The 25,882-nt window shown below is 55.2% G+C and overlaps 2 protein-coding genes across 17 annotated transcripts in view; one reads left to right on the top strand and one right to left on the bottom strand.

Annotated features, from left to right (window-relative positions):
- Positions 1 to 10,341: 10,341 nt before the first annotated feature.
- ZNF511 (zinc finger protein 511) lies at positions 10,342 to 14,852 on the bottom strand. The gene is made up of 6 exons (XM_045361785.3): positions 14,659 to 14,852; positions 14,184 to 14,257; positions 13,670 to 13,871; positions 13,358 to 13,482; positions 11,558 to 11,683; positions 10,342 to 10,714 (listed from the first exon to the last, which is right to left on the bottom strand). Exons 1-6 carry the CDS (start codon positions 14,809 to 14,811, stop codon positions 10,636 to 10,638), a joined length of 759 nt encoding a protein of 252 aa, XP_045217720.2. The 5' UTR covers positions 14,812 to 14,852; the 3' UTR covers positions 10,342 to 10,635.
- A 28-nt stretch (positions 14,853 to 14,880) lies between these two features.
- TUBGCP2 (tubulin gamma complex component 2) overlaps positions 14,881 to 25,882 on the top strand; it is a 28,819-nt gene continuing 17,817 nt past the window's right edge. For 5 of the 16 annotated variants that reach the window (XR_012418310.1, XR_012418309.1, XR_012418311.1 and 2 more), the window contains exons 1-5: positions 14,881 to 14,932; positions 20,768 to 20,989; positions 22,934 to 23,062; positions 23,496 to 23,672; positions 25,362 to 25,521. Coding sequence is in view for 13 of the 16 variants with exons in the window: in XM_015456898.3 (XP_015312384.2) it covers positions 20,840 to 20,989; positions 22,934 to 23,062; positions 23,496 to 23,672; positions 25,362 to 25,521 (616 nt within the window). In the remaining 3 variants the exon portion in view is untranslated. Of the gene's footprint in view, positions 14,933 to 17,411; positions 17,899 to 18,735; positions 20,349 to 20,767; positions 20,990 to 22,470; positions 23,063 to 23,495; positions 23,673 to 25,361; positions 25,522 to 25,882 lie in introns of all 16 variants that reach the window. The other 11 variants (XM_045361777.2, XM_065521673.1, XM_074003125.1 and 8 more) reach the window with 11 other exon arrangements.

Raw genomic sequence — 25,882 nt, 5'->3', positions numbered from 1 at the left:
CGTCCTCTGCCCGGCTGGCCTTTCTCCCGCCCCCCACCCTGCCAGCTGTGAGTGAGGCCGGCATTGTGCTCCCCCCAGGGACCCCCGAAGGACCCAGGAGAGATTCCGTGGGGGCAGCTCCCGGGAAGCCGTAGCGCGCCCAGGCGTCACGCGCATCCTCGCGCTGGGTGGTCCCGGCCTTGTCCAAGCCCCACCGGGATATGCCTTAATGGCGGGGCTCCGGCCCACCCAGGGGAGCCTCGGGTCCATCCGTAACCGCTGCCCAGCCCCTTGTCCTGCTGGTTCCACCCCCACCATCTACCTGGTGCTGGGCCTGGGTCCCGGGCATCCCCCCTCTGACAGGAGTGTCTGCCTCCCCGCTGACCCCTGGTTCTGGGCGGCACCCATGAGCAGCTTCTGCCTCCTAGATGTGCGGCCCACAGGCATAAATGACCAAGTGAAGAAAGAAGTGAATGGGGGCGTCTGAGTGGGGAGTGGCGCCTGAGGAGGGGTGAGCTCTGGCTCCTGGGGTCTGGGTTCTCCCGTGTCCCTGGAGCCAGATGAAAGATGGTAAGGCTGAAGGGCCAGGGGAGCCTAGAGCTGCTGAGTCCCCCCCCAAGCATCCCCACCTCAGCCCCAGCCAACTCCCGGCACTGAACACTACAGGGAATGGACTCTGGCAAATCTCACCCACCGCCTGCACCACCCCAACCAGCTGCAGCTCTGCAGCGCCGCCCACCCAAACACCTGTCCTCCTCGGATCCCTTTCACGTGGGGCCCAGACGCCCCACCTGGTGGGAGGGGAGTTCGGGCCTTGGGACTAAGGGCTTGCGGCTGAGAGACAGCTACAGAGCCTAGACGGTCCCGCCAGCCACTGGAAGCAGCTTCAGGCAGGAGGGGCCGGCATTTCCTGCACTGCGTGGTGGAGGGTGGGGGCCTCACACACAGGTGGGATCCCTTTGGGAAGCCCCGCCTTGATCTCAGCATGGAGCCCAGTGACTTGGAGAACAGCCCAGAGCAGCCTCTACGGCATCAAGGGAGCTGCCAGAGCCAGCGCCAGTGGATCTAACCTGTTCCTGGGCACTGGGCTAGGGGACTGGATGGTCACTGGAGTCCTGGTTGTGAACACAGGGCTGGATGCTCAGACCAAGAGTGGATGGAAGACCCCCACCATTGGCTCCCAGGCCTGCTGGCAAGGTGGGGGTCTAGGCAGCTTCCCAGCTCCGTGAGACTGGCCTGCTTTGGAACAGTGGGCAGTGCCCAGGAAGCCTGTGAACTGCACCTGCCAGGGAAGCTGTGGTGAACTGGAGGCCAGCCAGGTGGGGTCAGGGAAGGCAGGGCTGTGCACACCACACCCTTCACTGCTGGGCTTCTAAGGGCATTGAACAGGCACACGCAGAACTGAGTTGGCCCTAATGGCCTGCAAGGGAGGAAGGTGGGGGACCTGGGACCTCAGCTGGGATATATGAGGGCAGGGAGTCTCTGCATGGCTGATGTTTGAATTAAAATACAGCTTTTTCCCTATATTTTATTATTTTTATTTTTATTTTATTTCATTTTATTTTTTGAGACAGAATCTTGCTCTGTCGCCCAGGCTGGAGTGCAGTGGCGCGATCTCCGTTCACTGCAAGCTCCGCCTCCTGGGTTCACGCCATTCTCCTGCCTCAGCCTCCCGAGTAACTGGAATTACAGGCGCCCGCCACCTCGCCCGGCTAATTTTTTTGTATTTTTAGTAGAGATTGGGTTTCACTGTGTTAGCCAGGATGGTCTTGAACTCCTGACTTCGTGATCCACCCGCCTCGGCCTCCCAAAGTGCTGGGATTACAGGCGTGAGCCATTGCACCTGGCCATGCCAGACTCTTTATAACAATGAGTTCTCAGCTAGACGCAAGCAATGGCTCATGCCTGTAATCCCAGCACTGTGGGAGGCCGAGGTGGGCGGATCACTGTAGGATCCAGCCCTACGGGGCTTAGCAGGTGTTCTCCCCGCCTGTGGAGATGAGAGATTGTAAGAAATAAAGACACAAGACAAAGAGATAAAGAGAAAGAGCTGGGCCTGGGGGACCACTACCACCAAGACGTGGAGACTGGTAGTGGCCCTGAACGGCCGGGCGCGCTGATATTTATTGCATACAAGACAAAGGGGCAGGGTAAGGAGGGTGGATCTTCTAAGTGATTGACAAGGTGAAACAAGTCACGTGATCACAGGACACAGGGCCCTTCCCTCTTAGGTAGCCGAAGTAGAGAGGGAGGGCAGCATATGTCAGCGTTTTCTTCTATGCACTTATAGGAAAGATAAGACTTTAAGACTTTTACTATTTCTTCTACTGCTGTCTTCTACGAACTTCAAAGAGGAACCAGGAGTACGGGAGGAGCATGAAAGTGGACAAGGAGCGTGACCGTTGAAGCACAGCACCACAGGGAGGGGTTTTGGCCTCCGGATGACTGTGGGCAGGCCTGGATAATATCCAGCCTTCCACAAGAAGCTGCTGGAGCAGAGTGTTCCCTGACTCCTCCAAGGAAAGGAGACTCCCTTTCGCGGTCTGCTAAGTAACGGGTGCCTTCCCAGACACTGGCGTTACCACCTGACCAAGGAGCCCTCAAGCGGCCCTTATGCGGGCGTGACAGAAGGCTCACCTCTTGTCTTCTTCGTCACTTCTCACAGTGTCCCTTCAGCACCTGACCTTATGCCCACTGGTTATTCCTAGGTTATATTAGTAATACAACAAAGAGTAATATTAAAAGCTAATGTTTATACTAATGATTGATAATGTCCACGATCATCTCTATATCTAATTTGTATTATAACTATTCTTATTCTAACTACTTCCTTTATTATACTGAAACAGTTTGTGTCTTCAGTCTCTTGCCTTGGCACCTGGGTAATCCTTTACCCACAGATCAAAAGGTCAGTAGATCGAGACCATCCTGGCTAACACAGTGAAACCCCCTTTCTACTAAAAAAAAAAAAAAAAAAAATTATCTAGTGTGGTGGCGGGCGCCTATAGTCCCAGCTACTTAGGAGGCTGAGGCAGGAGAATGGCGTGAACCTGGGAGGCGGAGCTTGCAGTGAGCCAAGATGACACCGCTGTACTCCAGCCTAGGCGACAGAGCAAAACTCCGTCAAAAAAAAAATCAATTATCGGGTCAGGTGCTGTGGTTCACACCTGTAATCCCAGCACTTTGGTTGGCCAAGGTGGGTGGATCACAAGGTCAGGTGATCAAGATCATCCTGACTAGCACGGTGAAACGCGGTTGAGAGATGAAGCCAGCTGGATTTCCTGGGTCAAGTGGGTACTTGGAGAACTTTTCTGTCTTACAAGAGGATTATAAAATGCACCAATTAGCACTCTGTAGCTAGCTAGAGGTTTGTAAAATGCACAAATCAGTGCTCTGTAAAAACACACCAATCAGCGCTCTGTAGCTGGCTAGAGGTTTGTAAAATGCACCAATCAGTGCACTGTAAAAACACACCAATCAGCACTCTGTAGCTAGCTAGAGGTTTGTAAAATGGACCAATCAGCACTCTGTAAAATGGACCAATCAGCAGGACATGGGCAGGGACAAAGAAGGGAATAAAAACTGGCCACCACCCCCCATATTCCCCAGCCAGCAGGGGCAACCTGTTCAGGTCCCCTTCCACAATGTGGAAGCTTTGTTCTTTGACACTTCACAATAGATCTTGCTGCTATATATGCTTTGGGTCCGTGCCACCTTTAAGAGCTGTAACACTCACTGCGAAGGTCTACAGCTTCATTCTTGAAGTCAGCGAGACCACAAACCCACCAGAAGGAACCAACTCCAGACACACTACACACCGTCTCTACTAAAAATACAAAAAATTATCTGCACGTTGTGCTGGGCGCCTGTAGTCCCAGCTACTCAGGAGGCTGAGGCAGGAGAATAGTGTGAACCTGGGAGGTGGAGCTTGCAGTGAGCCAAGATTGCACCGCTCACTCCAACCTGGGCAACAGAGCAAGACTCAAAATAAAAAAAAAAAATCCTCACAGTAAGTAATCAAGCAAGAACTCACTCATTACCTTGAGAGTGGCACCAACCCATTCATATCTGCCCCATGACCCAAACACCTCCCATCCAGGCCCCACCTTGAACGCTGGGGGTCAAATGTTAACATCCAAACTCCAGCATCTGGCATTCCACCCCATCCGCTCTATCACACTCCACCACCTCGTCTCTCTACCTACCAGCCTATCAATTATCTGCCACCTATTGTCTATGGCCTATTATCTATCATCGATCACCTATTGTCTATCACCTATTATCCTCTATCGTCTATCACCTACCGTCTATTACCTATCATCTGTCAATAATCTGTCTTCTCTTTAACTGCTACCTACCTAACGTTTTTTCTGAGCCAATGAGTGAATGGGGCATCTGAGTGGGGAGTGGGGAGTGGGGTCTGAGGAGGGGTAAGATCTGCCCCAGGGACGGGCATCTCCCATTCCCTTGGAGCCAGATGGGAGCTGAGAAGGGCCCAGGGGCTCCTGGAGCTGCCGTAAGTCCCATCCTCCCCACCCGGCCTGGCAACACCTTGCACTCAGAGGAAGTGACCTCTTTATCCTTAAATACTTCAGTGTGGATTCCCCGCAAACAAGGGCGTTTTCTTACGTAAGCTTCATGCAATGATCGAAATCAGGAATTTAGGTTTCCAGATCCACACAACCCACATGAGAGCCAACAGGGTGGGGGTGGAGGGACTTCTGGCTTCCCTGTGTGCGAGCATGGATGCACGTACAGAGAGGGGGGGCATGGATTGTGTGTGTGAGTGTGTGTGAGTATGAGCACAGACGCACAGAGAGGAGGGAGTGTGGATTATGTGTGTGTGAGCGTGTGAGCACGGACAGACAGGAGAGGGTGTGCATTGTGTGTTAGCGTTAGTGTGAGCATGTGTGTGAGCACAGATGCACAGAGAGGGGGTGTGGATTGTGTGTGTGTGTGAAAGTGTTAGTGTGACCATGTGAGCACAGATGCATATACAAAGAGAAGGGGTGTGGATTGTGTGTGTGTCTTAGTGAGAGCGCGAATACAGATACACATAGAGGAGGTGGCATGGATTGTGTGTGTGCATGAGCATATGAGTGTGTGAATGTGAGCACAGATGCACATACAGAGAGGAGGGGCATGGATTGTGTGAGTGTGAGCGTGTGTGTGTGAGCAGGGATGCACATACAGAGAGGAGGGAGTGTGGAGTGTGTGTGAGAGTGTTAGTGTGAGTATATGTGTGTGTGAGCACGGAACCACATACAGAGAGGAGGGGTGTGGATTGTGTGTATGAGTGTGAGCATGTGTGTGAGCAGGGACACACATACAGAGAGGAGGGGCATGGATTGTGTGAGCGTGTGTGAGTGTGAGCACGGAACCACATACAGAGAGGAGGGGCATGGATTGTGTGAGCGTGTGTGAGTGTGAGCACGGAACCACATACAGAGAGGAGGGACATGGATTGTGTGAGCGTGTGTGAGTGTGAGCACGGAACCACATACAGAAAGGAGATCGAGTGGATCGTCTGACTGTGCACGTGAATGAGCGTGAGAGGCAGAGGGGCAAGGGGGACAGTAGGAGTCAAGGAATGTGTCCACTGTGTTCCCAGCACTGGGCTTCAAATCTGGCTAATTCTTGGAGCTCACCTGTCACCTGCTCATCTACAGATGGGTAAACTGAGGCCCGCGGCAGAGGCCTTACATTCGCGCAGGGTGGCTGGAGCCGGGAGGATCACTGCGGACCCCTGCCTGCTCCCACACCTCCTCCCACAGGCTCCCAGCCGCCTGCCCCTGGCAATGGGAGGCCTGGAAGCTGGGCCAGGACCACGGCGACCGCCGACTCTGCGCGGCTCCCCACGGGGCCACCCACATCCTCCAAGCGCATCCCTCCTGGTGTCCGAGCTGACACCCAGCGGAGAAGGCGACACTTTGCTGACGCCTCCAGGAGGGGGCGCTGCAGCCGGCCGGGCCGCCCCGGGCCGCGGGGAAAGGGGAGGACGGCGACCGGTCGCCTGAGGTCTTGTCTCCGCACGCCCCGGGGTGTCGGCCGGCTGGCGGTGGAGCGGACACGGGCACAGCCTGGCCGTGGGAGGAGCGGGCGCAGGGGCCGGAGGATGAAGGGACGGGGCTTGGCGGCCCCGGCCTCCCTGTTTCCTGTGAAGGACGGAGACCGGCACCAGCACCCACGGCTGCACTTCAGCCCGGAGTCATCCATGCACAGCTGGGCCCTGGCCTCTCCGCCTGTGTGTGTTCCGGGGAGGATGCGGCCTCTCCACCTGTGTGTGTTCCGGGGGGGGGGGTGCGGCCTCTCCACCTGTGTGTTGGGGTGGGGGGGTGCGGCCTCCCCACCTGTGTGTGTTCCGGGGGGGGGGTGCGGCCTCTCCACCTGTGTGTGTTCCGGGGGGGATGCGGCCTCCCCACCTGTGTGTGTTCCGGGGGGGGGTGCGGCCTCTCCACCTGTGTGTGTTCCGGGGGGGGTGCGGCCTCTCCACCTGTGTGTGTTCCGTGGGTGGGGGGTGCGGCCTCTCCACCTGTGTGTGTTCCGGGGGGGATGCGGCCTCCCCACCTGTGTGTGTTCCGGGGGCGGTGCGGCCTCTCCACCTGTGTGTGTTCCGGGGGGGGTGCGGCCTCTCCACCTGTGTGTGTTCCAGGGGGGGGTGCGGCCTCTCCACCTGTGTGTGTTCCGTGGGTGGGGGGTGCGGCCTCCCCACCAGTGTGTGTTCCGGGGGGGGGTGCGGCCTCTCCACCTGTGTGTGTTCCGTGGGTGGGGGGTGCGGCCTCTCCACCTGTGTGTGTTCCGGGGGGGATGCGGCCTCTCCACCTGTGTGTTCGGGGGGGGTGCGGCCTCCCCACCTGTGTGTGTTCCGGGGGGGGTGCGGCCTCTCCACCTGTGTGTGTTCCGGGGGGGATGCGGCCTCTCCACCTGTGTGTTCGGGGGGGTGCGGCCTCCCCACCTGTGTGTGTTGGGGGGGTGCGGCCTCTCCACCTGTGTGTGTTCCAGGGGGGATGCGGCCTCTCCACCTGTGTGTGTTCCGGGGGGGGGGGATGCGGCCTCCCCACCTGTGTGTGTTCCGGGGGGGGATGCGGCCTCCCCACCTGTGTGTGTTCCGGGGGGGGTGCGGCCTCTCCACCTGTGTGTGTTGGGGGGGGTGCGGCCTCTCCACCTGTGTGTGTTCCGGGGGGGATGCGGCCTCTCCACCTGTGTGTGTTCCGGGGGGGGTGCGGCCTCTCCACCTGTGTGTGTTCCGGGGGGGGGTGCGGCCTCCCCACCTGTGTGTGTTCCGGGGGGGGGTGCGGCCTCTCCACCTGTGTGTTGGGGGGGGGTGCGGCCTCCCCACCTGTGTGTGTTCCGGGGGGGATGCGGCCTCTCCATCTGTGTGTTCCGGGGGGTGCGGCCTCTCCACCTGTGTGTGTTCGGGGGGGGTGCGGCCTCTCCACCTGTGTGTTCCGGGGGGGGGTGCGGCCTCTCCACCTGTGTGTTGGGGGGGGTGCGGCCTCCCCACCTGTGTGTGTTCCGGGGGTGCGGCCTCTCCACCTGTGTGTGTTCCAGGGGGGTGCGGCCTCCCCACCTGTGTGTGTTCCGGGGGGGATGCGGCCTCTCCATCTGTGTGTTCCGGGGGTGCGGCCTCTCCACCTGTGTGTGTTCCAGGGGGGTGCGGCCTCTCCACCTGTGTGTGTTCCGGGGGGGGGATGCGGCCTCCCCACCTGTGTGTGTTGGGGGGGGTGCGGCCTCTCCACCTGTGTGTGTTCCGGGGGTGCGGCCTCCCCACCTGTGTGTGTTCCGGGGGGGGTGCGGCCTCTCCACCTGTGTGTTGGGGGGGGGTGCGGCCTCCCCACCTGTGTGTGTTCCGGGGGGGATGCGGCCTCTCCATCTGTGTGTTCCGGGGGGTGCGGCCTCTCCACCTGTGCGTGTTCCGGGGGGTGCAACCTCTCCATCTGTGTCCTTGGGGAGGGGAGGGTGCCGCCTTTCCATCTCTGTGTCCTGTGGGGGGTGCGGCCCTTCCATCTCTGTGTCTGGGGGTTGTGGGCATTCCATCCTGTGTCTTGTCTGAGTCTTCTCTTGACAGCTGTGACCTGGAAGCCACGTCCAGGTGTGTTCAGAGTTGGTTCCTTCCAGTGGGTTCATGGTCTCGCTGACTTCAAGAATGGAGCCACGGACCTTAGCGGTGAGTGTTAAGGCTCTTAAAGATGGCATGGACCCAAAGAGTGAGCAGCAGCAAGATTTACTGTGAACAGCAGCGGGTTGCCACTGCTGGCTGGGAGGGGTGTAGGGGTGGGGATGTGTGTGTGTGGGAGGGGGGGCCAGCTTTTATTCTCTGTATTTGTCCCTGCCCATGTCCTGCTGATTGGTCCATTTTACAGGGTACTGATTGGCCCATTTTAAAAACGTCTAGCTAGCTACAGAGCACTGATTGGTGCGTTTTTACAGAGCCCTGATTGGTGCATTTTATAAACCTCTAGCTAGCTACAGAAAAGTTCTCCAAGTCCCTACTTGACCCAGGAAGTCCAGCTGGCTTCAGCTCTCACAGGTCTTGCAGCAGAAACATGAGCATCTGCCTGGCGCGGTGGTTCACGACTGTAATCCCAGCACTTGGGGAGGTTGAGGCAGGCAGATCACCTGAGGTCAGGAGTTCAAGACCAGCCTGGCCAACATAGTGAAACGCTGTATCTACTAAAAATACAAAAAGTAGCCGGGTATGGTGGTGTGCGTCTATAATCCCAGTTACTCAGGAGGCTGAGGCAGGAGAATCGCTTGAACCTGGGGGGCGGAGGTTGCAGTGAGCCAAGGTCATGCCACTGCACTCCAGCCTGGGCAAGAAGAGCAAGACTGTCTCAAAAAAAAAAAAAAAAAAAAAGGAAAAAAAGAAAAAGAAAGAAAAGAAACATGAGCATCTCCTTAGAAATGGATGCAGCCCACGTACAATTACGATGCTGGCTTTAAAAAAAAAATCAGTAACATTCTTCATACCGAAGTTCTACACTCCCCACTTGTCAGAAAAAAAACTGAGACAGAATAAACAAACAGCTTCCAGGCGGAGATGAAGCTAGGATTGGAACCCAGGACCTACAGCCCCCAAAGAGTATAAAACAGTCCTGCTGTGAACAAAAGAGTTTTAGCAGAATCTGCTGTTGTGGAAAGGGCTAACACATCCTCGTGGAGCACTGCCGCCAGCGCTGTGCTGCCGGCCTTGTGCAGGGAGCTCATGCAGGAGCTGGAGAAGGACTTGACGGGTTGGGACAGGATCTCTTCGGGGAGACAGAACGAGCAGTAAATGTGCATGTTTGCATTTTTCTTGTGTTGTGCTTTCTCAAGCGGCTCGATGGGCCCCGGGCGACCCGGCCACAGCCACCCTCAGTCATTGCTCATCTCCCACCCCACACACGTGCATGTTAAGCCTCTCTTCACCTGTGCACCCAGGCCTGGGCTTCAGGCTTTAGTGTCTTCCCTTGAGTGCTTGGGAACCTGCCTTCAGTTTCCAGAGCACAAAGCACTGAGCGATGTCAGCTCTGAACCTGAGGCCCTTGAGATTCCCTGATTCCAGGTTGCTGGAGAGCTCTCAGCATTGCCCTGTGGAGCTGGGCAGCAGCTGCAGATGACCACCGGCTGCCTCCAGCCAGACACAGAGCCCCAAAAGGAGTGCTGTGAGGTGATGCTGGAGGCTGTGAGGTGATGCCGGGGGCTGTGAGGTGATGCCGGGGGTGGGGGTGATGCCGGGGGCTGTGAGGTGATGCCGGGGGCTGTGAGGTGATGCCGGGGGCGGAGGTGATGCGGGGGGCGGGGGTGATGCCGGGGGCTGTGAGGTGAGGCCGGGGGCGGGGGGCCAGGAGCACCTCAGTCACATGCTGTGGGAACAGGGCCTCTGGAGGAAAACATGGTCGGGGGTCCGAGAGCCCTAATTTTATCAAAACAGAGCGGTTTCTCCAGGACACACTGCTCCCAGTGTTCTCTGCAATCCAATGCCAGCCCCAACCTCCCGGCCTGCGTTTCCTGCTGCAGGTTCTGTGGTCCCTACTGGCACCAGTGATGGGTCCTGCGCCCTCTGGGGCAGCACCCTCCACCACCCCATACACCCCCAGCACCCCACACCCCCAGAGCCACTGTGCCCCTCCCTGTGGGCATCACTGCCTACCCCCACCAGGTCTACTTCCGGAGTGGTGTGGCAGGGACAACCGGGTGTGGCTCCCAAAGCCAAGTGGTCTGGGATGAGGCGGAGTGCTGTATCCTACGCCATCACCCACGTCTGAGGGGTGCCAGGACTTTATAAATCTTCCTGAAAACTGAGGGTGGAAAACAGAATACACGTGGGTAACAATGACCATTCCCCACCTGACTCAACACAGAAATGAAGACATAAGACCATCAGTGAAAAATACTTATTTCATGTGTTTAAAAATACATTCTTAGGGTTTGCCCTGCAGGGGGAGGCAGGCCGTCCACATCTCAGTCCCAATAGTGTCTCGAGGTCGTTTCCAAAATCTGTGGGTCCCTCACTGCTTCTGATGATGGCTGCTGATGCCATTTGTTGAGGAACAGGGACAGGGAAGATGGCGAGGGCCTGGCCCCAGGGCGGCCACACCAGAAGGTCGGAGAAAGGCCCACGGTGGATGCCACTCCCACCAGTGGTGACTGCCCCCCACTCCTTTTCTGAATCTATCAGCACTCTTTGGTTTTCTTCTTGTTGCTTTTAAATCCTCGAGCAGCACCCTGACCAAAGCAGATGGTAGAGGGTATTCTGGGATGGAAGAAAGTTTGTATTAGAAACTGCATTTGCCAACCAACAACCCAGGTCATAACAGTAGTCGTGTGTCTCCTTCTCATTCTCTTTCACTCTGGGAACATGCGGGATGCAGAGCCAGCCCTCCTGGGCCCTGGGGCAGCTCCCTTTCCACAGCCTGTCTGAGACCTACTTCCTAGGGGAGATCCCCGCCAGCCACCGACGCACACCCACTGGAAAGAACTCAGAGGAGACGGCGGCTCCTGCCAAGTCCTCTGGGGCTGAGACTTACTGCTACCCCACGTCTGTCCAGTGGAAACCCCTACTGCCCCAGCCCCCCGGGGCTCATCCACAGGCCAAAGTCCAGGCATCTGTAAGGGGGTGCAGGGAACGCTAAGTTGATCTTTCCACCTGTTCGGAGTCTTTGATGATGTTTTTCCCCAATTGTTCACTGTTTTCCCCAAATTAATTTGAAATCGACTTTAACCCAAGACAAGTACAGGTAACGCTAGGAAGGCAGACGGCACAGGTAGCGCGAGAAAAGCAGACGCCTGGGTTGTAACTGAAGCAACTGCAAGTGGGACTCTTTCCATCCCACTCAGACAGTGAGGAAAAGGGAGTGGTGCTCGGCATTCCTGCACTTCAGCGCCTCAAAAACAGAGTATGCGAGAGAAACTTAGCTATTCACAGGACCTGAAACATCTGGACTTTCTTCTCCGGCAAAATCGGAAGCCGATTTTCTTTCCCAGCGTTACCTTTCTGAATTCAGTATGAGAAGTGCAGCGGCCCAGGGTGCAACCCAGAATCCTCAGCACCGAACACACATTGAGAACGTGTTTCAGAAACAGCTTGGACACTGACCTATGACTGTAGGTCCGCCTCTCACTGGCCGGTGCAGGGGAGGCCGCCACAGGCTCGGAGCAGATTTCCATGGCCTCCCCTTCTGACCGCTCTCCACTGTCCCCTGGGACTTCCGCTGAGGCTGGGCTGCGGGGACAGAGTAGTGAGCAGCAGCCCTGCATGGCTCCTACAGCCCCCGTGTTCCCCAGAAATGAATGTGCAAGAAAGAAACTGGATTTCCTTGTAAGTAGCATATTTTCTATTTTGGCATAGTCTAATTTTATAGTGTGGTTTTCAGGATACTGGAAAAAGGAAAATGATTACAGCAAAGTCATTGTTTATATAATAAAGCCTGCATTTTATAAACTTAACTGCAACAATCATACTTGCTTTTTTTGTTTGTTTGTTTGTTTTTTTGAGACGGAGTCTCACTCTGCCGCCCAGGCTAGAGTGCAGTGGCCGGATCTCGGCTCACTGCAAGCTCCGTCTCCCGGGTTCACGCCATTCTCCTGCCTCAGCCTCCCGAGTAGCTGGGACTACAGGCGCCCGCCACCTCGCCTGGCTAGTTTTTTTTTTTTTTATTTTTAGTAGAGACAGGGTTTCACCATGTTCGCCAGCATGGTCTCGATCTCCTGACCTCGTGATCCGCCCGTCTTGGCCTCCCAAAGTGCTGGGATTACAGGCTTGAGCCACCACGCCCGGCCTCATACTTGTTTTGAGAATAGTATTTTTGGTGCCAACGGTGCCACAGGTCTTTTTACGAGTGTGAGAAATTTGCTCAAGTTAACCAGAGACTATAAACTAGTCTCTTCCATAATACGAATGTCTCAATCCAGCATTGCAGGGTTTTTCTCCTTAAAATGATCCCTTGGAAGGGAGACAATTACTTTATATATAAGTCTTTGTAAAAGCCTCCCATATTGCAGTGAGTTCTCCCAATTATTTTATTTTAAACAGCAAATTACTACTTGAGAAAATGTAGTCTGAAAGACTTCGATCAATACAATTTCAGATGATTATGAAGGTTCACCTAAGATAATCAGTTAAAAAAAAGAAGAAATGTAACACAATTTAAAAATTGTTCCAGCTGGATGTGGTAGCTCATACCTGTAATCTCAGCACTTTGTGAGGCTGAGGCAGGTGGATTGCTTGAGCCCAGGAGTTCACCACCAGAGTGGGCAACATAGCAAGACCCTGTCTCTACAAAAAATAGAACATTTTGCCAAGTGTGGTGATGCGTGTTGGCAGGTCCTAGCACTTTAGGAGGCTGAAGTGGGAGAATCGCTTGAGCCTGAGAAGTGGAGGTTGCAGTGAACCTAGATCACACCACTGCACTCCAGCCTGGGTGTCACAGCGAGACCCTGTCTCAAAAAAAAAAAAAAAGATTGTTCTTGGAAGTATTTCCCAGAGTGCGCTCTAGGCAAGAACATGTTAATAAATGGCTTTGGCATCAAGTTCATATGCGCACAACCAGGACAAAGAGAAAGCCAGGGCAGCATGATGTGTGAGCACAGCCAACTGCTGCAGGAGGTAGAGGCACAGCCCCAGGGGGTGTGAGTGCAGAGGTGCTGTGCCTGCTAATTCCCACACCCCCTCTGCTGCCTCCACCGGCACAGAGCTGGGCAGCCAGGGGCTCCCCTCCAGCCTCCCTTCGGCAGGGTGGCCGCCGGCACAACCACCTGTAGCTGTGCTGCCAGGGCTTCAAGTACCCGTAGGTGGACACCCCATTAGGATAAGTCTGACAGTCTATGTGTTCTGGCTGGTTGGAAGCCTCTTCCTAAAATCAAAAACAGACACGTGCAGAGCCTGGTGGCTCCCTACCTTCTGTTTTTCTTTGGCTTATCAAACCGGAAGTCCACGGGGTACAGGTGTATCCTCACCAAGTGGTCCTTCCGGTCTCTGCTGGTCTTGAACTTCTCTGTGCAGCCTTCTACCAAGCACTGATACTGAAACAGAGATGGCATCACCTCCCTCTGACCCCTGGCCCTCCCCCACCACCATGCCCCTCTAGCAGGGCTGCCAAGGGCGGAAAGGTATCCCTGGCCTTGCCCCTGTGCACCTGAGAGCTCGGGGCAGCACTCTGAGCCCATCACCACTGGGGATGGCCTCGGCGGCTATGTAGACCTCACCCACCATGTCCTGCCTCTCAGACAGGATCTGGAAGAGCGAATCGTGCCACTCCAGGATGTGGGCGTCCAGCAGATGTCCGGAAGGGAAGGCCCGCTTGCAAAAGGAGCAAACATTTCCATGCAGCGTGTGGTAGTGGTGCTCGTAGTCGTCCAGGGCATCGAACACCTGGCAGCAGCCGGCCACCTGGCAGGCAAACGCGGGCACCCTGCCAAGGAGACCTGCTTCAGGGGCCCTTCCTCCGGTGCGAGGAACCAAGCTGGACTTTCTGCACAGTTTCCCTTTGAGACCTCCAATAAAGCCCCCATGCATCTTTTGCGATCCCAAGCCCTCTTTTTATGAACTAAGTTTCACAAACAGACTAGGTGGTGGTGGAGTCAGCCATGCCAAATCTGGACAGGCACAGCGCCTTGGTGGGGCAGCCGCACATGGAAAGGCGGCAGCGCAGCCCCAGGGACTAGGCACGAGGCAGGGAGGCGGCGCAGAAATAGCACTGGCAGGGCACTGCCCAGCCGCTTACCTGGGCTTCTCAGGCGCGTCGGCCACCTGCATGAGCACGTCCTGGAGGTAGAGGTGGCGCTGCACGTCCCCATCCTGCAGGAGAAGTGCGCCGTCGGCGGGGCCAGGTGCCTCGCCGCAGGCCTCGCCCACACCCGTGGCCCCACCCATCCCGGGATCCGGCCCCGCCCCACAGCTGTAGGCTCCACCCTCCCGGCTCGGCCCCGCCCCACAACCATTGGCTCCGCCTGCTCCAGGCTTTGGCTCCGCCCTGCAGCCTCAGGCCCCGCCCACATCCGTTCCGGCCCCTCCCCACCGCCTCAGGTATCGCCTGTCCCAGGCTCCGGCCCCGCTCCGCAGCCGTAGGCCCCGCCCACTCCAGGCTCCAGCACCGCCCTGCAGCCTCAGGCCCCGCCCACTCCCGGCTCCGGCCCCGCCCCGCAGCCGTAGGCCCAGCTGGATCCCACAACTGCCTTTTCCCAATTTTGTTCACGCACCTCGAAGAACTCGTGCTCTCGCGGGAAGCGCACCGGGCGCGCAACGAAGCGAAAGGGCGCGGCCCCAGCCGCGGGGTCCCGCTCTACAGGCAGTGGCTCCGCCACCCCGGGCCCCGCGGCAAGGCGGGCGCACAGCGCGGGGGGCAGCTGCATCACCCCGGGCGCGGGCGGCCGCAGCCTGTCGGCCACCGTCCGCCAGCCGAGCCGGACGTGACGTCGTGCGCACTTCCGCCGCCGTGGGGGGCTGCGCGGGAGCTGTGGCTCCGGTACTGCGGTGAGTCCCGGCAGAGCGCGGGCGCAGAGAGGGGTTTGGGGGACTGCCGGGCCCGGGGGACCACTAGGCGACGGAACTGGTGGGACGCGGCTCTTCCCGCGCGCTCCCTCTGGCTGCGCAGCGGTCCCCGAACTCTGGGCCGAAGCCCTTGGGGCCTGCACCGGCCAGGCCAGCGTCTTGCCCTGCGGCCCGACACTCAGCCGGGGCGGGGCGGAGCGGGCCTCCGGGTGGTCCCGGGTGTCCCCTCCCAGCCCTGGGAAGCCGGGTCGCAGGTTCCCCTCTCGCACGCTCTCTCCCGTCCGCCTTGCCCCGGCTCTCGTCTCCCGCCTGTTGGACCGCGGCAGTCCCTGGATCTTGTTCCCTCTAAACCAGTCGCAAACCGGAGCCAAAGTGGCTCCGGTTTTGTTGCAACCGTTTTTAACTTAAAGCGCTTGGGTGAATTCCCGTTACTTTAGTTCAAAGGCCCTTTCCTGGTTTGTCGGGGTCCTGTCGACGTCTCCGGTCCCCGCAGCTCCCGTGAAACCCACGACCTGTGCTAGGTGCCCAGGGTGTGTGGGTGAAGGCGTCACAGGAGAGCGCGGCAGCCTAGTAGGAGAGACAGACGTCAGACTAAAGAGTCATCTAATTAAAATGGTGATTGACAACACGGGGGAAGCAGTGGAGGCTTCAGATCTACTGCAGAGAATGTTCCCGGTGGCGGATAGAGGCTGTAGCTTTCTCGTTCTGTCATCCAGGCTGGAGTGCAGTGGTGCGATCATAGCTCATAGATCGCTGCGGCCTCAAAACTCTTGGGCTCAAGTGGTCCTCCTCCCTCAACCTTCCAAAGAGCTAGGACTGCAGGCGTGAGCCACCATGCCTGCCCCTGTACTTTTTCCGTGTTTAGGTACACGAATACCTCTGTGTTACAGTTGCGTAGTGTTCAGCACAGCCACCTGCTGGGCAGGTTTGTGGCCCACAAGCAGGAGGCTCCACTAGGTGGCTTAGGTTTATCGTAGGCCTTACACCATCCAGGTCTGCCAGTGACTGATGATTGCTCAGAAGGAAATCATGTAACCATACGTTTCACTTTTTTCTTTTGGAGATAGAGTCTCTGTCGCCCAGGCTGGAGTGCAGTGGCACGATCTGGGCTCACTGCAACCTCTGCCTCCTGGGTTCAAGCGATTCTCGTACCTCAGCTTCCCAAGTAGTTGGGATTACAAGCGTGCGCCAGCAGACCTGGCTAATTTTTGTATTTTTGTTAGAGACTGGTTTTCACCATGTTGGCCAGGCATTTGTCAGAACGCTGAGTGATGCCTGACTGTGTTTTCTGTCTCTGTGAAAGCCTTTGGGCTCTTGGCATTTTCCACAAGTTGTAAAATAATTTTTCACACCAATTTGTACAGTTAGCTTTGAGCTCTCAGCAGAGGCTCTTGTTCACGCCCCTCTGTGTTTTAATCACTTATTCATGGGGAGTGTGTGCCCTGCTTGTCTGTGGTGGATTGTGGCATGCGTGCCTGGCTTCCTCAGCTCGCGTCCTTGTAGGGTCCAGCCCCACAGGGTCAGTGGGTTTTTCTCCCTGTGTGCGGAGATGAGAGGTTGTAGAAATAAAGACAGAAGACAAAGAGATCAAAGAAAAGACAGCTGGGCCCAGGGGACCCCTGCCACCAAGACGTGGAGACCAGTAGTGGCCCTGAACGCCAGACTGTGCTGATGTTTATTGGATACAAGTCAAAGGGGCAGGGTAAGGAGTATGAGCCATCTCCAATGATAGGTAAGGTCATGTGGGTCACGTGTCCACTGGACAGGGGCCCTTCCCTGCCTGGCAGCCGAGGCACAGAGAGAGACAGCTTATGCCATTATTTCTGAATATCAGAGACTTTTAGTACTTTCGCTAATTTTGGTACTATAAAATAATTTTTCACTATTTTGGTAATATAAAAGGCAGAGCCAGGTGCACAGGATGGGACATGAAAACGGACTAGGAGTGTGACCACTGAAGCACAGCATCACAAGGAGACCGTTAGGCCTCCGGATAACTGCGGGCGGGCCTGACTGATGTCAGACCCTCCACAAAGAGGTGGAGGAGTAGAGTCTTCTCTGAACTCCCCCGGGGACAGGGAGACTCCCTTTCCTGGTCTGCTAAGTAGTGGGTGTTTTTCCTTAGCACCGACGTACCGCTAGACCCCAGTCCGCTTGGAAATAGGCATCTTCCCAGATGCTGGCGTTACCAGTGGAGCAAAGAGCCCTCTAGTGGCCCTGCCCAGGCATAACAGAGGCTCACGCTGTCTTCTGGTCACTTCTCAGCATGTACCTTCAGCTCTGTATGGCTCTGTATGGCCTGGTTTTTCCTAGGTTATGATTGTAGAGCGAGGATTATTATAATATTGGAATGAAGAGTAGTTGCTATGAACTAATGATTAATGACATTTATATGTAATCATGTTTATGATTTACATCTAGTATAACTTGTTGTTTAATGTATTTTATTATACTGGAATAGCTCGTGCCCTCGGTCTCTTGCCTTGGCACCTGGATGGCTTGCTGCCCTCATGTCCCTGCGTAGCTCACAGCCTCTGTGAAAAGGACTTCAGTCCCGCCCAGTCACAGACGCTGGGCCTGCCCGTTTGTGTGATTAATAGTAAGAATTCAGGAGCATCAAGAAGACCAAGTAAGCGGCCGAAGCTAAACAGTTCCTCAGAGCTCGAGAGGGACACGTTCTGGTGGGACAGCTGTCTGGATGATTAACGTCCCTGGCCCTGGCCCTCTAAGTACCGAGAGCAACCTCCGTGACCGTGACACCCCAGAGTTGCCCCAGGACTTTTCCAGAGGTCTCCCGAAGGGGGGGAACTCTGTGCGGGCGCAGGCTGCCCTTTTGGAGGACGGGTCCGCACATTCAGGGAGAGCAGCAGGCTCCTCACAGGGTGAACACTCATGACGTGCGGGCATCTGTGCTTCTATTTCTAGAAGAGATGGGAAGTTTCCTGAAGGTAGTTTTAATTTTTTTAGTATTATTATTATTATTTTCTTTGAGACAGAGTCTTGCTCTGTTACCCAGGCTGGAGTGCAGTGGCGCAATCTCGGCTCACTGCAAACTCTGCCTCCCGGGTTCACGCCATTCTCCTGCCTCAGCCTCCCCGGTAACTGGGACGACAGGCGCCCGCCACCACGCCCGGCTATTTTTTTTTTTGTATTTTTAGTAGAGACGGGATTTCACCGTGTTAGCCAGGATGGTCTCGATCTCCTGACCTCATGATCTGCCCACCTTGGCCTCCCAAAGTGCTGGGATGACGCGGGAGCCACCATGCCCGGGAGGTAGTTTTTCAGTAAATACTCAGATGGTTTTCCTCAGAGGTAGCTTTCTCTCCCGACTTGTGTCTGGTGGGGGACTGCTTTGTTTTGGTGGCAGATGGTTTTCTTGCCACCTAGCATGACCAAAGTGTGTCCCAGTCCAGCAGCTATAGGGCAACCTGCAGTCCTCGGGGAGCCCAGTAGAATGTGGGTGAAACAGGCTCCCTTTGGATTTGAAGAGGCCGCTGGCCGGAAAGTTTTGGGCTGTCCTTCTGCTTTGCAGGTAGTTTGCAGGGCCTCATCCAGGGCTCCCGTGACTTAGAAAAGCAACTGGTAGTTTAAGATATTGTCAATGATTGGGACCCAATTTTCCTTTTGCAAACTTAACCATTTCTCAGGTAACTGAGTTAATACCTCCAGGTAGTAACAGTGGCTGCGTGTTTGTTTCTGCTTTCCTGGTAACAACACTGTAAGAACTTACCACGTATGGGCCCTTTTGTGCTTTTTCAGGATGATTTCACTTCTCTCCACCACAGGTCTAGGCAGGACCTAGGGCTTCCCCTTTTCAGAAGAAGCTTGGAGAGGACACATCCTTTTTCAGGTTCCTACAGCCTGGAAGTGGCCATGTCAGTGTCCAGACTGCGTGGGGCTCCGTGGCGCGTGCCCTGCCTTGTGCTTGAACTGTAGTTACCATGAGTGCCTCCTGAGTCAAAAGCATGTATGTGAGCAACTTGGGCACCATGCCTGCTTGTCGCTCTCCTTCCATTTTCAGAGATACCCTGCCTGTGACCAGTATTTGATGTTCATCTACGGATACGCCCTTCTGTCACACAGGATTAGAATCTCGGTGTCGAGTCCCACGCTAATAGTCACTAGTGAATTAGCATATTGTGGGAGTGTGTGCCAAGTCTTCTGCACTCGATGTTTTGCTGAACTCGTCCTTGTCTTCCTGAAGCTGTCACAGAGTGGTTGCTTACCTTTTTTGGGTCATAGAGCCTTTGAGAATTTGTCGAAGGGCCATCTCCTCAGAAAATTCACAAATTATTTTGCCCATAACTTTCAAGGGCTTGTCTGTTATTGATTATTCATGGACACCAGATTAGGAACCCTTGTGTAGATGAATTGAAATGTTTGTGAAGCATGTAAAGTTTGTTTATGTTTGTTTTTTAATCTATAGCCAGTTGCCTTGCCTATGTGTGTTTTTTGTTTTGTTTTGTTTTTTTGTTGAGACAGGGTCTCCCTCTGTCGCCCAGGCTGGAGTGGCTCAAGTGATCCTTCCACCTCAGCCTCCCGAGTAGCTGAGACTACAGGCATATGCTACCATGCCCAGTTAGTTTTTGTATTTGTTGTAGAGACAGAGTCTCACTGTGTTGCCCAGGCTGTCTTGACTCCTGGCCTTGAGCGACTCACCTGACTCAGCCTCCAGAAATGCTGGGATTTCAGGCAGCAGCCACCGCACACAGCCATGTGTTTGTCTTGATGGCCTTGTGGCAGAACTCTCAGTGACAGAAGCTAACGACCAGCCACTGCTGGGAGAGTCGGGGTGGCGCTCACCCTGCACTCTGACCCCACGCAGTGTTCTGCTGCCCACTTGGGTGTGTCTGTGACGGCTTCGATCTCGTATGTGTTACGTGTCTCCTGGTGAGACCCTGGGGCAGCTGGAGCTGCAGTGGAACCTCACCTGGCTCAAACGCGTAGGGAACGTGTAGGAATCTTACCAGAGCGTCTCTGTCGGTAGCCACGCTTGGGCAAGAAAAGGAGATGTCACGGGTACCGGAGTGAAGAAGGAATGCAGAGCCGGCCAAGTGAATGGAGCTGCGGCCGAGCACCCCAGGGTCTGAGAACCAGGGTGGGCCTCTCGGGTGAAGCTGGGATTTTGTTGTGTGTGCCGGGAGCTGGCACAGTGTCAATGGCTTGGGCCTGTGCAGGGCTCCCTGTGTAGACTCCACAAGCACTGCCTCCCATCTGCACATCTGGGACCAGAGAGCTCCGCCCACCAGCCGAGGCGAGCAGCCGAGCATCCCTGCTGGCCCAGACCCGTGTGTGGAGGGAGGTGCAGGAGAAAGGGAACCCGGGTCTCAGGCCCCATTCGTGCTGCCCACGGGGATGGCTCCCAGAGCTGTGGAGGCCGCCTGGAAGCTGGAGGCAGGTGAATCCCATTCCCATGCAGAGGACCCTCTCGAGGCTGCTGGGGTGTCGGGGGAGGGGCCCCAGGCCGGTTGATAACTTGGTTTGTCAAAGGCCTGACATTGGCCAGCCTTAAGGGTTAAAAAAATTTCGTTTTAATCCCAGCACTTTGGGAGGCTGAGGCGGGCGGATCACAAGGTCAGGAGATGGAGACCATCCTGGCTAACACAGTGAAACCCCATCTCTACTAAAAATACCAAAAATTAGCCGGGCGTGGTGGCAGCACCTGTAGTCCCAGCTACTCAGGAGGCTGAGGCAGGAGAATGGGGTGAACCCGGGAGGCGGAGCTTGCAGTGAGCCGAGATCGCGCCACTGCACTCCAGCCTGGGCGAGACTCCGTCTCAAAAGAAAAAAAAATTTTTTTTTGTTTTATTTCTACAGTTTAAATTTTATGAGTAGCTGCCCTCTTACCTTTAGAACATATTGTGATGTTGGTGCCTCAGAGCTAAAACCATGAGTGAATTTCGGATTCACCATGACGTCAATGAACTGCTTAGCCTGCTGCGTGTCCACGGAGGAGACGGGGCTGAGGTCTACATTGACCTGCTTCAAAAGAACAGGACCCCGTACGTCACTACCACTGTCTCTGCTCACAGTGCCAAGGTGAGCACTGCCCTTGGGGTAGCTCTGTGCAGAGCGAGCATTGTTCTGGGGTCAGGATGGTGCGGGGTGAACCCACCCCTGGGTCCAGGTGCAGGGTGAGCGCCGCCCCGGGGTCAGGGTGTAGGGTGAGCCCACCCCTGGGTCTGGGTATAAAGTGAGCACCACCCCTGGTGCAGGATGGTGCAGGGTAAGCCCACCCCTGGGTCAGGGTGCATAATGAGCACCGCCCCGGTGCAGGCTGCAGGGTGAGCGCCGCCCCGGGGTCAGGGTGTAGGGTGAGCGCCGCCCCGGGGTCAGGATGGTGCAGGGTGAGCGCCACACCTGGTGCAGAGCTGTGTGCCGTGCAAGGTGAAGGGTGGGTGCCCATTCCTGGGTGGCCTCAGTGGTACCAGCAACGATGGCAGACAGTACTTGGGCTGTGTGTGTTCAGCTCTCATTCTGCTGACTCCCCCCAGCAGCTCCTGTGGTTCACCCCACTGTGCAGATCGGAGGCCCCAGGAGAAAGCGGGGCCTAGAACCCTCCCTCTTCCCCACTCTGTCCACTGCAGCTGTGAGGAGGGAGAGTCCTGACGTGCATTCCTGTGGTCTTAACCATGTTGAAATCCCTTTAAGATATTTCTTTATTCAAATTTTATGTAATTCAGAATTATAGATTTTCAGTAAAAAATGATTTTGAATTTGAAGTCTATTTTTAAAAACACATTATGATGCTTCAGTTATTTAAACAGGTTAACAATGGTATAAGGATAATTAGGCAAATTAGCCGAGTGGAATAGAGAGTTTAGGGACACCCATGTTATAGTTCATTCTGAGGGAAGCATCGTAAATCACTGAGTAAAACATAAACCCTGCCGGGCAAGGTGGCTCACGCCTGTAATCCCAGCCCTTTGGGAGGCCGAGGCGGGTGGATCACCTGAGATTGGGGATTCGAGACCAGCCTGGCCAACATGGAGAAACCCCATCACTACTAAAAATACAAAAATTAGCAGGGCGTGGTAGTGCGTGCCTGTCATGCAGCTACTCGGGAGGCTGAGGCAGGAGAATCACTTGAACCAGGGAGGCGGAGGTTGTGGTGAGCCTAGATCGCGCCATTGCACTCCAGCCTGGGCAACAAGAGCAAAACTCCGTCAAAAAAAAATAGTGTAACTCCTAGGCTTGCACATAATAATAAATTCCAGAGGGAATACAGTGAAACGTATACAATGAATGCATAAACTACTGGGAGGAAATGCCAGTCACTACTTCCAGTACAAACCTGAAGAAGCATAAAAGGGCCGGGCGCGGGGGCTCATGCCTGTAACGCAGGCACTTTGGGAGGCCGAGGCAGGTGGATGGCTTGAGCCTGGGAGTTTGAGACCAGGCTGGGCAACATGGTGAAATCCCGTCTCTACAAAAAATTAAAATAATACGAAGAAGCACAAAAGGAAAGAAACCATTATGGGAAATATGGATAAGGTTTGTTTTGTTTTGTTTTGAGGTAGAGTCTCACTCTGTCACCCAGGCTGGAGTGCAGGTGGCACGATCTAGTCTTATGCAGTCTCAGCGTCCCAGGCTGAAGTGATCCTCCCATCTCAGCTTCCAGAGTAGTGACCACAGGCGAGTGCCACCACACCTTGTTAATGTTTGAATCTTTTTGTAGAAATGGGGTTTTGTTATTTTGGCCAGGCTGCTCTTGAACTCCTGGACTCAAAACAATCTACCAGCCTTGGCCTCCCAAAGTGCTGGGATTACAGGTGTGAGCCACTGCCTAGCTCAAAATATGGATAAGTTTAACACAACATGGAGATGGGTTTTCTTAGTTTATTTCAGAGGGATGATTATTTAGCCTACCCAATTTAACTGTATTGGCTTATTGTGCATAATTTTCTTAACAGTTTTTGTTTTTTTTTTTTACAGTGTTTTATTAATTATTGTCATTAAATCACTCATGTTTGTGCTTTTGAGGTTAAAATTGCAGAGTTTTCTCGTACTCCAGAAGACTTTCTAAAGAAATATGATGAACTGAAATCTAAAAATGCGAGGAACCTTGACCCGCTGGTGTACCTGTTGTCAAAGCTCACGGAAGACAAAGAGGTAGGTCCCCATGCCACATGCCACACCGCGCCCGTGCAGCCCGTGTTGGGAGTGAGGTCGCATCTCCTGCTCTCTCCGCGCCACCTTCCTGTCAGCTCTCCCTCCCTCACACCAGTAACGCTTCTAGACCGTGTAGGACACTTTTGGTGAATCAGAATGAAAGATTACCCATGTCGGGTGTAAACATGAGAAGCAGCCTCTGGGGCACTTTGACCTTCCCCCATGATGAATGTAAACATGAGAAGCAGCCTCTGGGGCACTTTGAGCTCCCATGTGTGTCGCGCTCAGCTCCTGCCTGTTGCATGCGTCGTTTTGCTATTAACAGGGGTGCCTGTCAGGGTGGGGGGCCGTCCTGGTGGTGTCGCCCCTACTCTCCCACTGTGGCCAAAGAGGTGTTGGCCCAGCGTGAACACACAGTTTTACATGTTTTCAGACTCTGCTGTACTTACAACAGAATGCAAAAGAAAGAGCTGAGCTTGCAGCCGCTGCTGCAGGCAGCAGTACCACCAGCGTCAACGTCCCTGCTGCAGCCTCCAAGATCTCCATGCAGGAGCTTGAGGAGCTGAGGAAGCAGCTTGGCAGTGTAGCCACAGGCTCCACACTACAGCAGGTACTATGTGCATGGCAGTCCACAGGCTCCATGCTGCAGCACATATGTGTCTGTGGCTGTCCACAGGCACCCACGCTGCAGCAGGTACTGCATGCATGGCCATCCACGGGCTCCACACTGCAGCAGGTACTGCGTCCGTGGCTGTCCACAGGCACCACACTCAGTGCTGTGCCGGACCCCTGCTGCAAGGGCATGTCTCTCTGTCGTTTATTAAAAATGAATCCCGGCCGGGCGCGGTGGCTCAAGCCTGTAATCCCAGCACTTTGGGAGGCTGAGACGGGCGGATCACGAGGTCAGGAGATCGAGACCATCCTGGCTAACACGGTGAAACCCCGTCTCTACTAAAAAATACAAAAAACTAGCTGGGCGAGGTGGCGGGCGCCTGTAGTCCCAGCTACTTGGGAGGCTGAGGCAGGAGAATGGCGTGAACCCGGGAGGCGGAGCTTGCAGTGAGCTGAGATCCGGCCACTGCACTCCAGCCTGGGCGACAGAGCGAGACTCTGTCTCAAAAAAAAAAAAAAATGAATCCCAATTTAGAGAGGTCAAGGCTTAACGCTTGATCATGACCTAGCTCTATGTGTTTATTTTTGTTTTTAAAACCAAGAATTCTGAACCACAAGAATCAATAACAACAAGGTTCTGACCCACGTGGGAGTTGTGCTGCCAGGTGGCCACGTGACTCTGAGCCTACCCAATCCTGACTCCCCATTTCCCTCCTCTAATTTTTGACAGTTTCGAGGGAATGCTTTCAGATTGTTATAATTTTTATTATTCCTTCCGTATTTGGTACTTGTTCTTGGTTTTGATTTTATGTCCTACCCTGGTCTTTTGATGTAAGTCATCTCCCAGTCTCTCTCCTTGGAGCTGCGACGTTCCTGCCTTTGTGACCTTAAAGCTCCCTTTGGAGCTGTGTCCCTGAGGCGTCCTGGCCTTGTGGTGCATGTTGAGTACAGCGGCTCCTGAGGGCCTGGCCGGTTTTTGCTGGGCATGTTCTGTGCTGGACATGGTGCTAGGCCTCTGTTCACGTCTCCCTCAGCCCTGGCGCCGCGCTGTGTGTGGCACGTAAGGAGACTGGGTCGTGCTGCCACGTGCAGAGACAGTTTGCACTTGCCCTGTGCCTGACCAGCCCTGAGTGGGAGTCAGTGCTTCCGAAAGCTGGGCCAGCCCAGGCCGACCTGTCAGCTTCCGGCGGCCACTGGCACAGGAGGGCAGGCGCTCTGACCACATGTCAGGAGCCAGCCTGTCGCGCTGGGGCCGTTCTCCAGCAGGGTAAGGACGCAAGTCTATTGCTAACACCTGTCTTCACCCAGCAAGTGGTGTTCAGACCTAGTCACTGCCAGGAAGAAGCAATTCAGCTTGTTCATGGGGTACCCTCCTCTGAAACAGCGGCTCTGTGCCAAGGTGCCCCCTCTCCTGTGGTTCCCACTGCTGGTGCCCATGGTTTCCCAGGGGGCCCTTGCTGGACCTGGACTCCTGAGAGGAGGGGCTGGGGCTCCCCATCTGCCCTGTTCTCCCCAGCCCCTCGTGTGGCAGGGATATCGAGCTGCATTTCATTTCTATGTGGCTGACTCTTTGTGGGTGCTAAATTGACTAATCATCTTTGCTGTAGATGTTAGTTTCTACAGGTGTATTGAGTGTTTGCACTAAAGTGTATCTTTCTGGTTTTGTTTTTAAAAATGTCCTTGCTAGTCTCTGGAACTTAAAAGAAAGATGCTTCGAGACAAGCAGAACAAAAAAAATTCGGGCCAGCACCTCCCTGTCTTCCCAGCGTGGGTGTATGAGAGACCTGCCCTGATCGGGGATTTCCTGATTGGTGCTGGCATCAGCACAGACACCGCTTTGCCGATAGGTACGTGATGCGTTTATTTCCGGGCTCTGCCGATAGGTATGTGATGGGTTTATTTCTGGCCCCTGGGCAGGACACTCTGAGGCCCAGCCCTCCCCTGGGCCTGCCCTTCCTCAGGTTGTGAGGCTCGATGCTGACTGGCCGCTGCCTCCATATTCCTATCCCAGGGTGGCAGCAGAAAGTGGCTCCCCTGGGTCCTTGAGGGTTCTTCTCCCGTCCCTCCTGCCAGAGCTGTGGGGCAGCCTACAGCAGGCCCCTCCCCAGCTGGCATCCTGGTGCCCTGGTGCAGACCTGCAGGCACCAGAATTGTGTGCAGCACTTACTTCTGAACAGCGGTTCATAACTCCCATAGATTCTGTTCCCA

Source organism: Macaca fascicularis, chromosome 9 (genome assembly GCF_037993035.2).
Source record: "Macaca fascicularis isolate 582-1 chromosome 9, T2T-MFA8v1.1".
NCBI lineage: Eukaryota > Metazoa > Chordata > Mammalia > Primates > Cercopithecidae > Macaca > Macaca fascicularis.
This window is presented reverse-complemented; position numbering and strand designations above follow the sequence as displayed.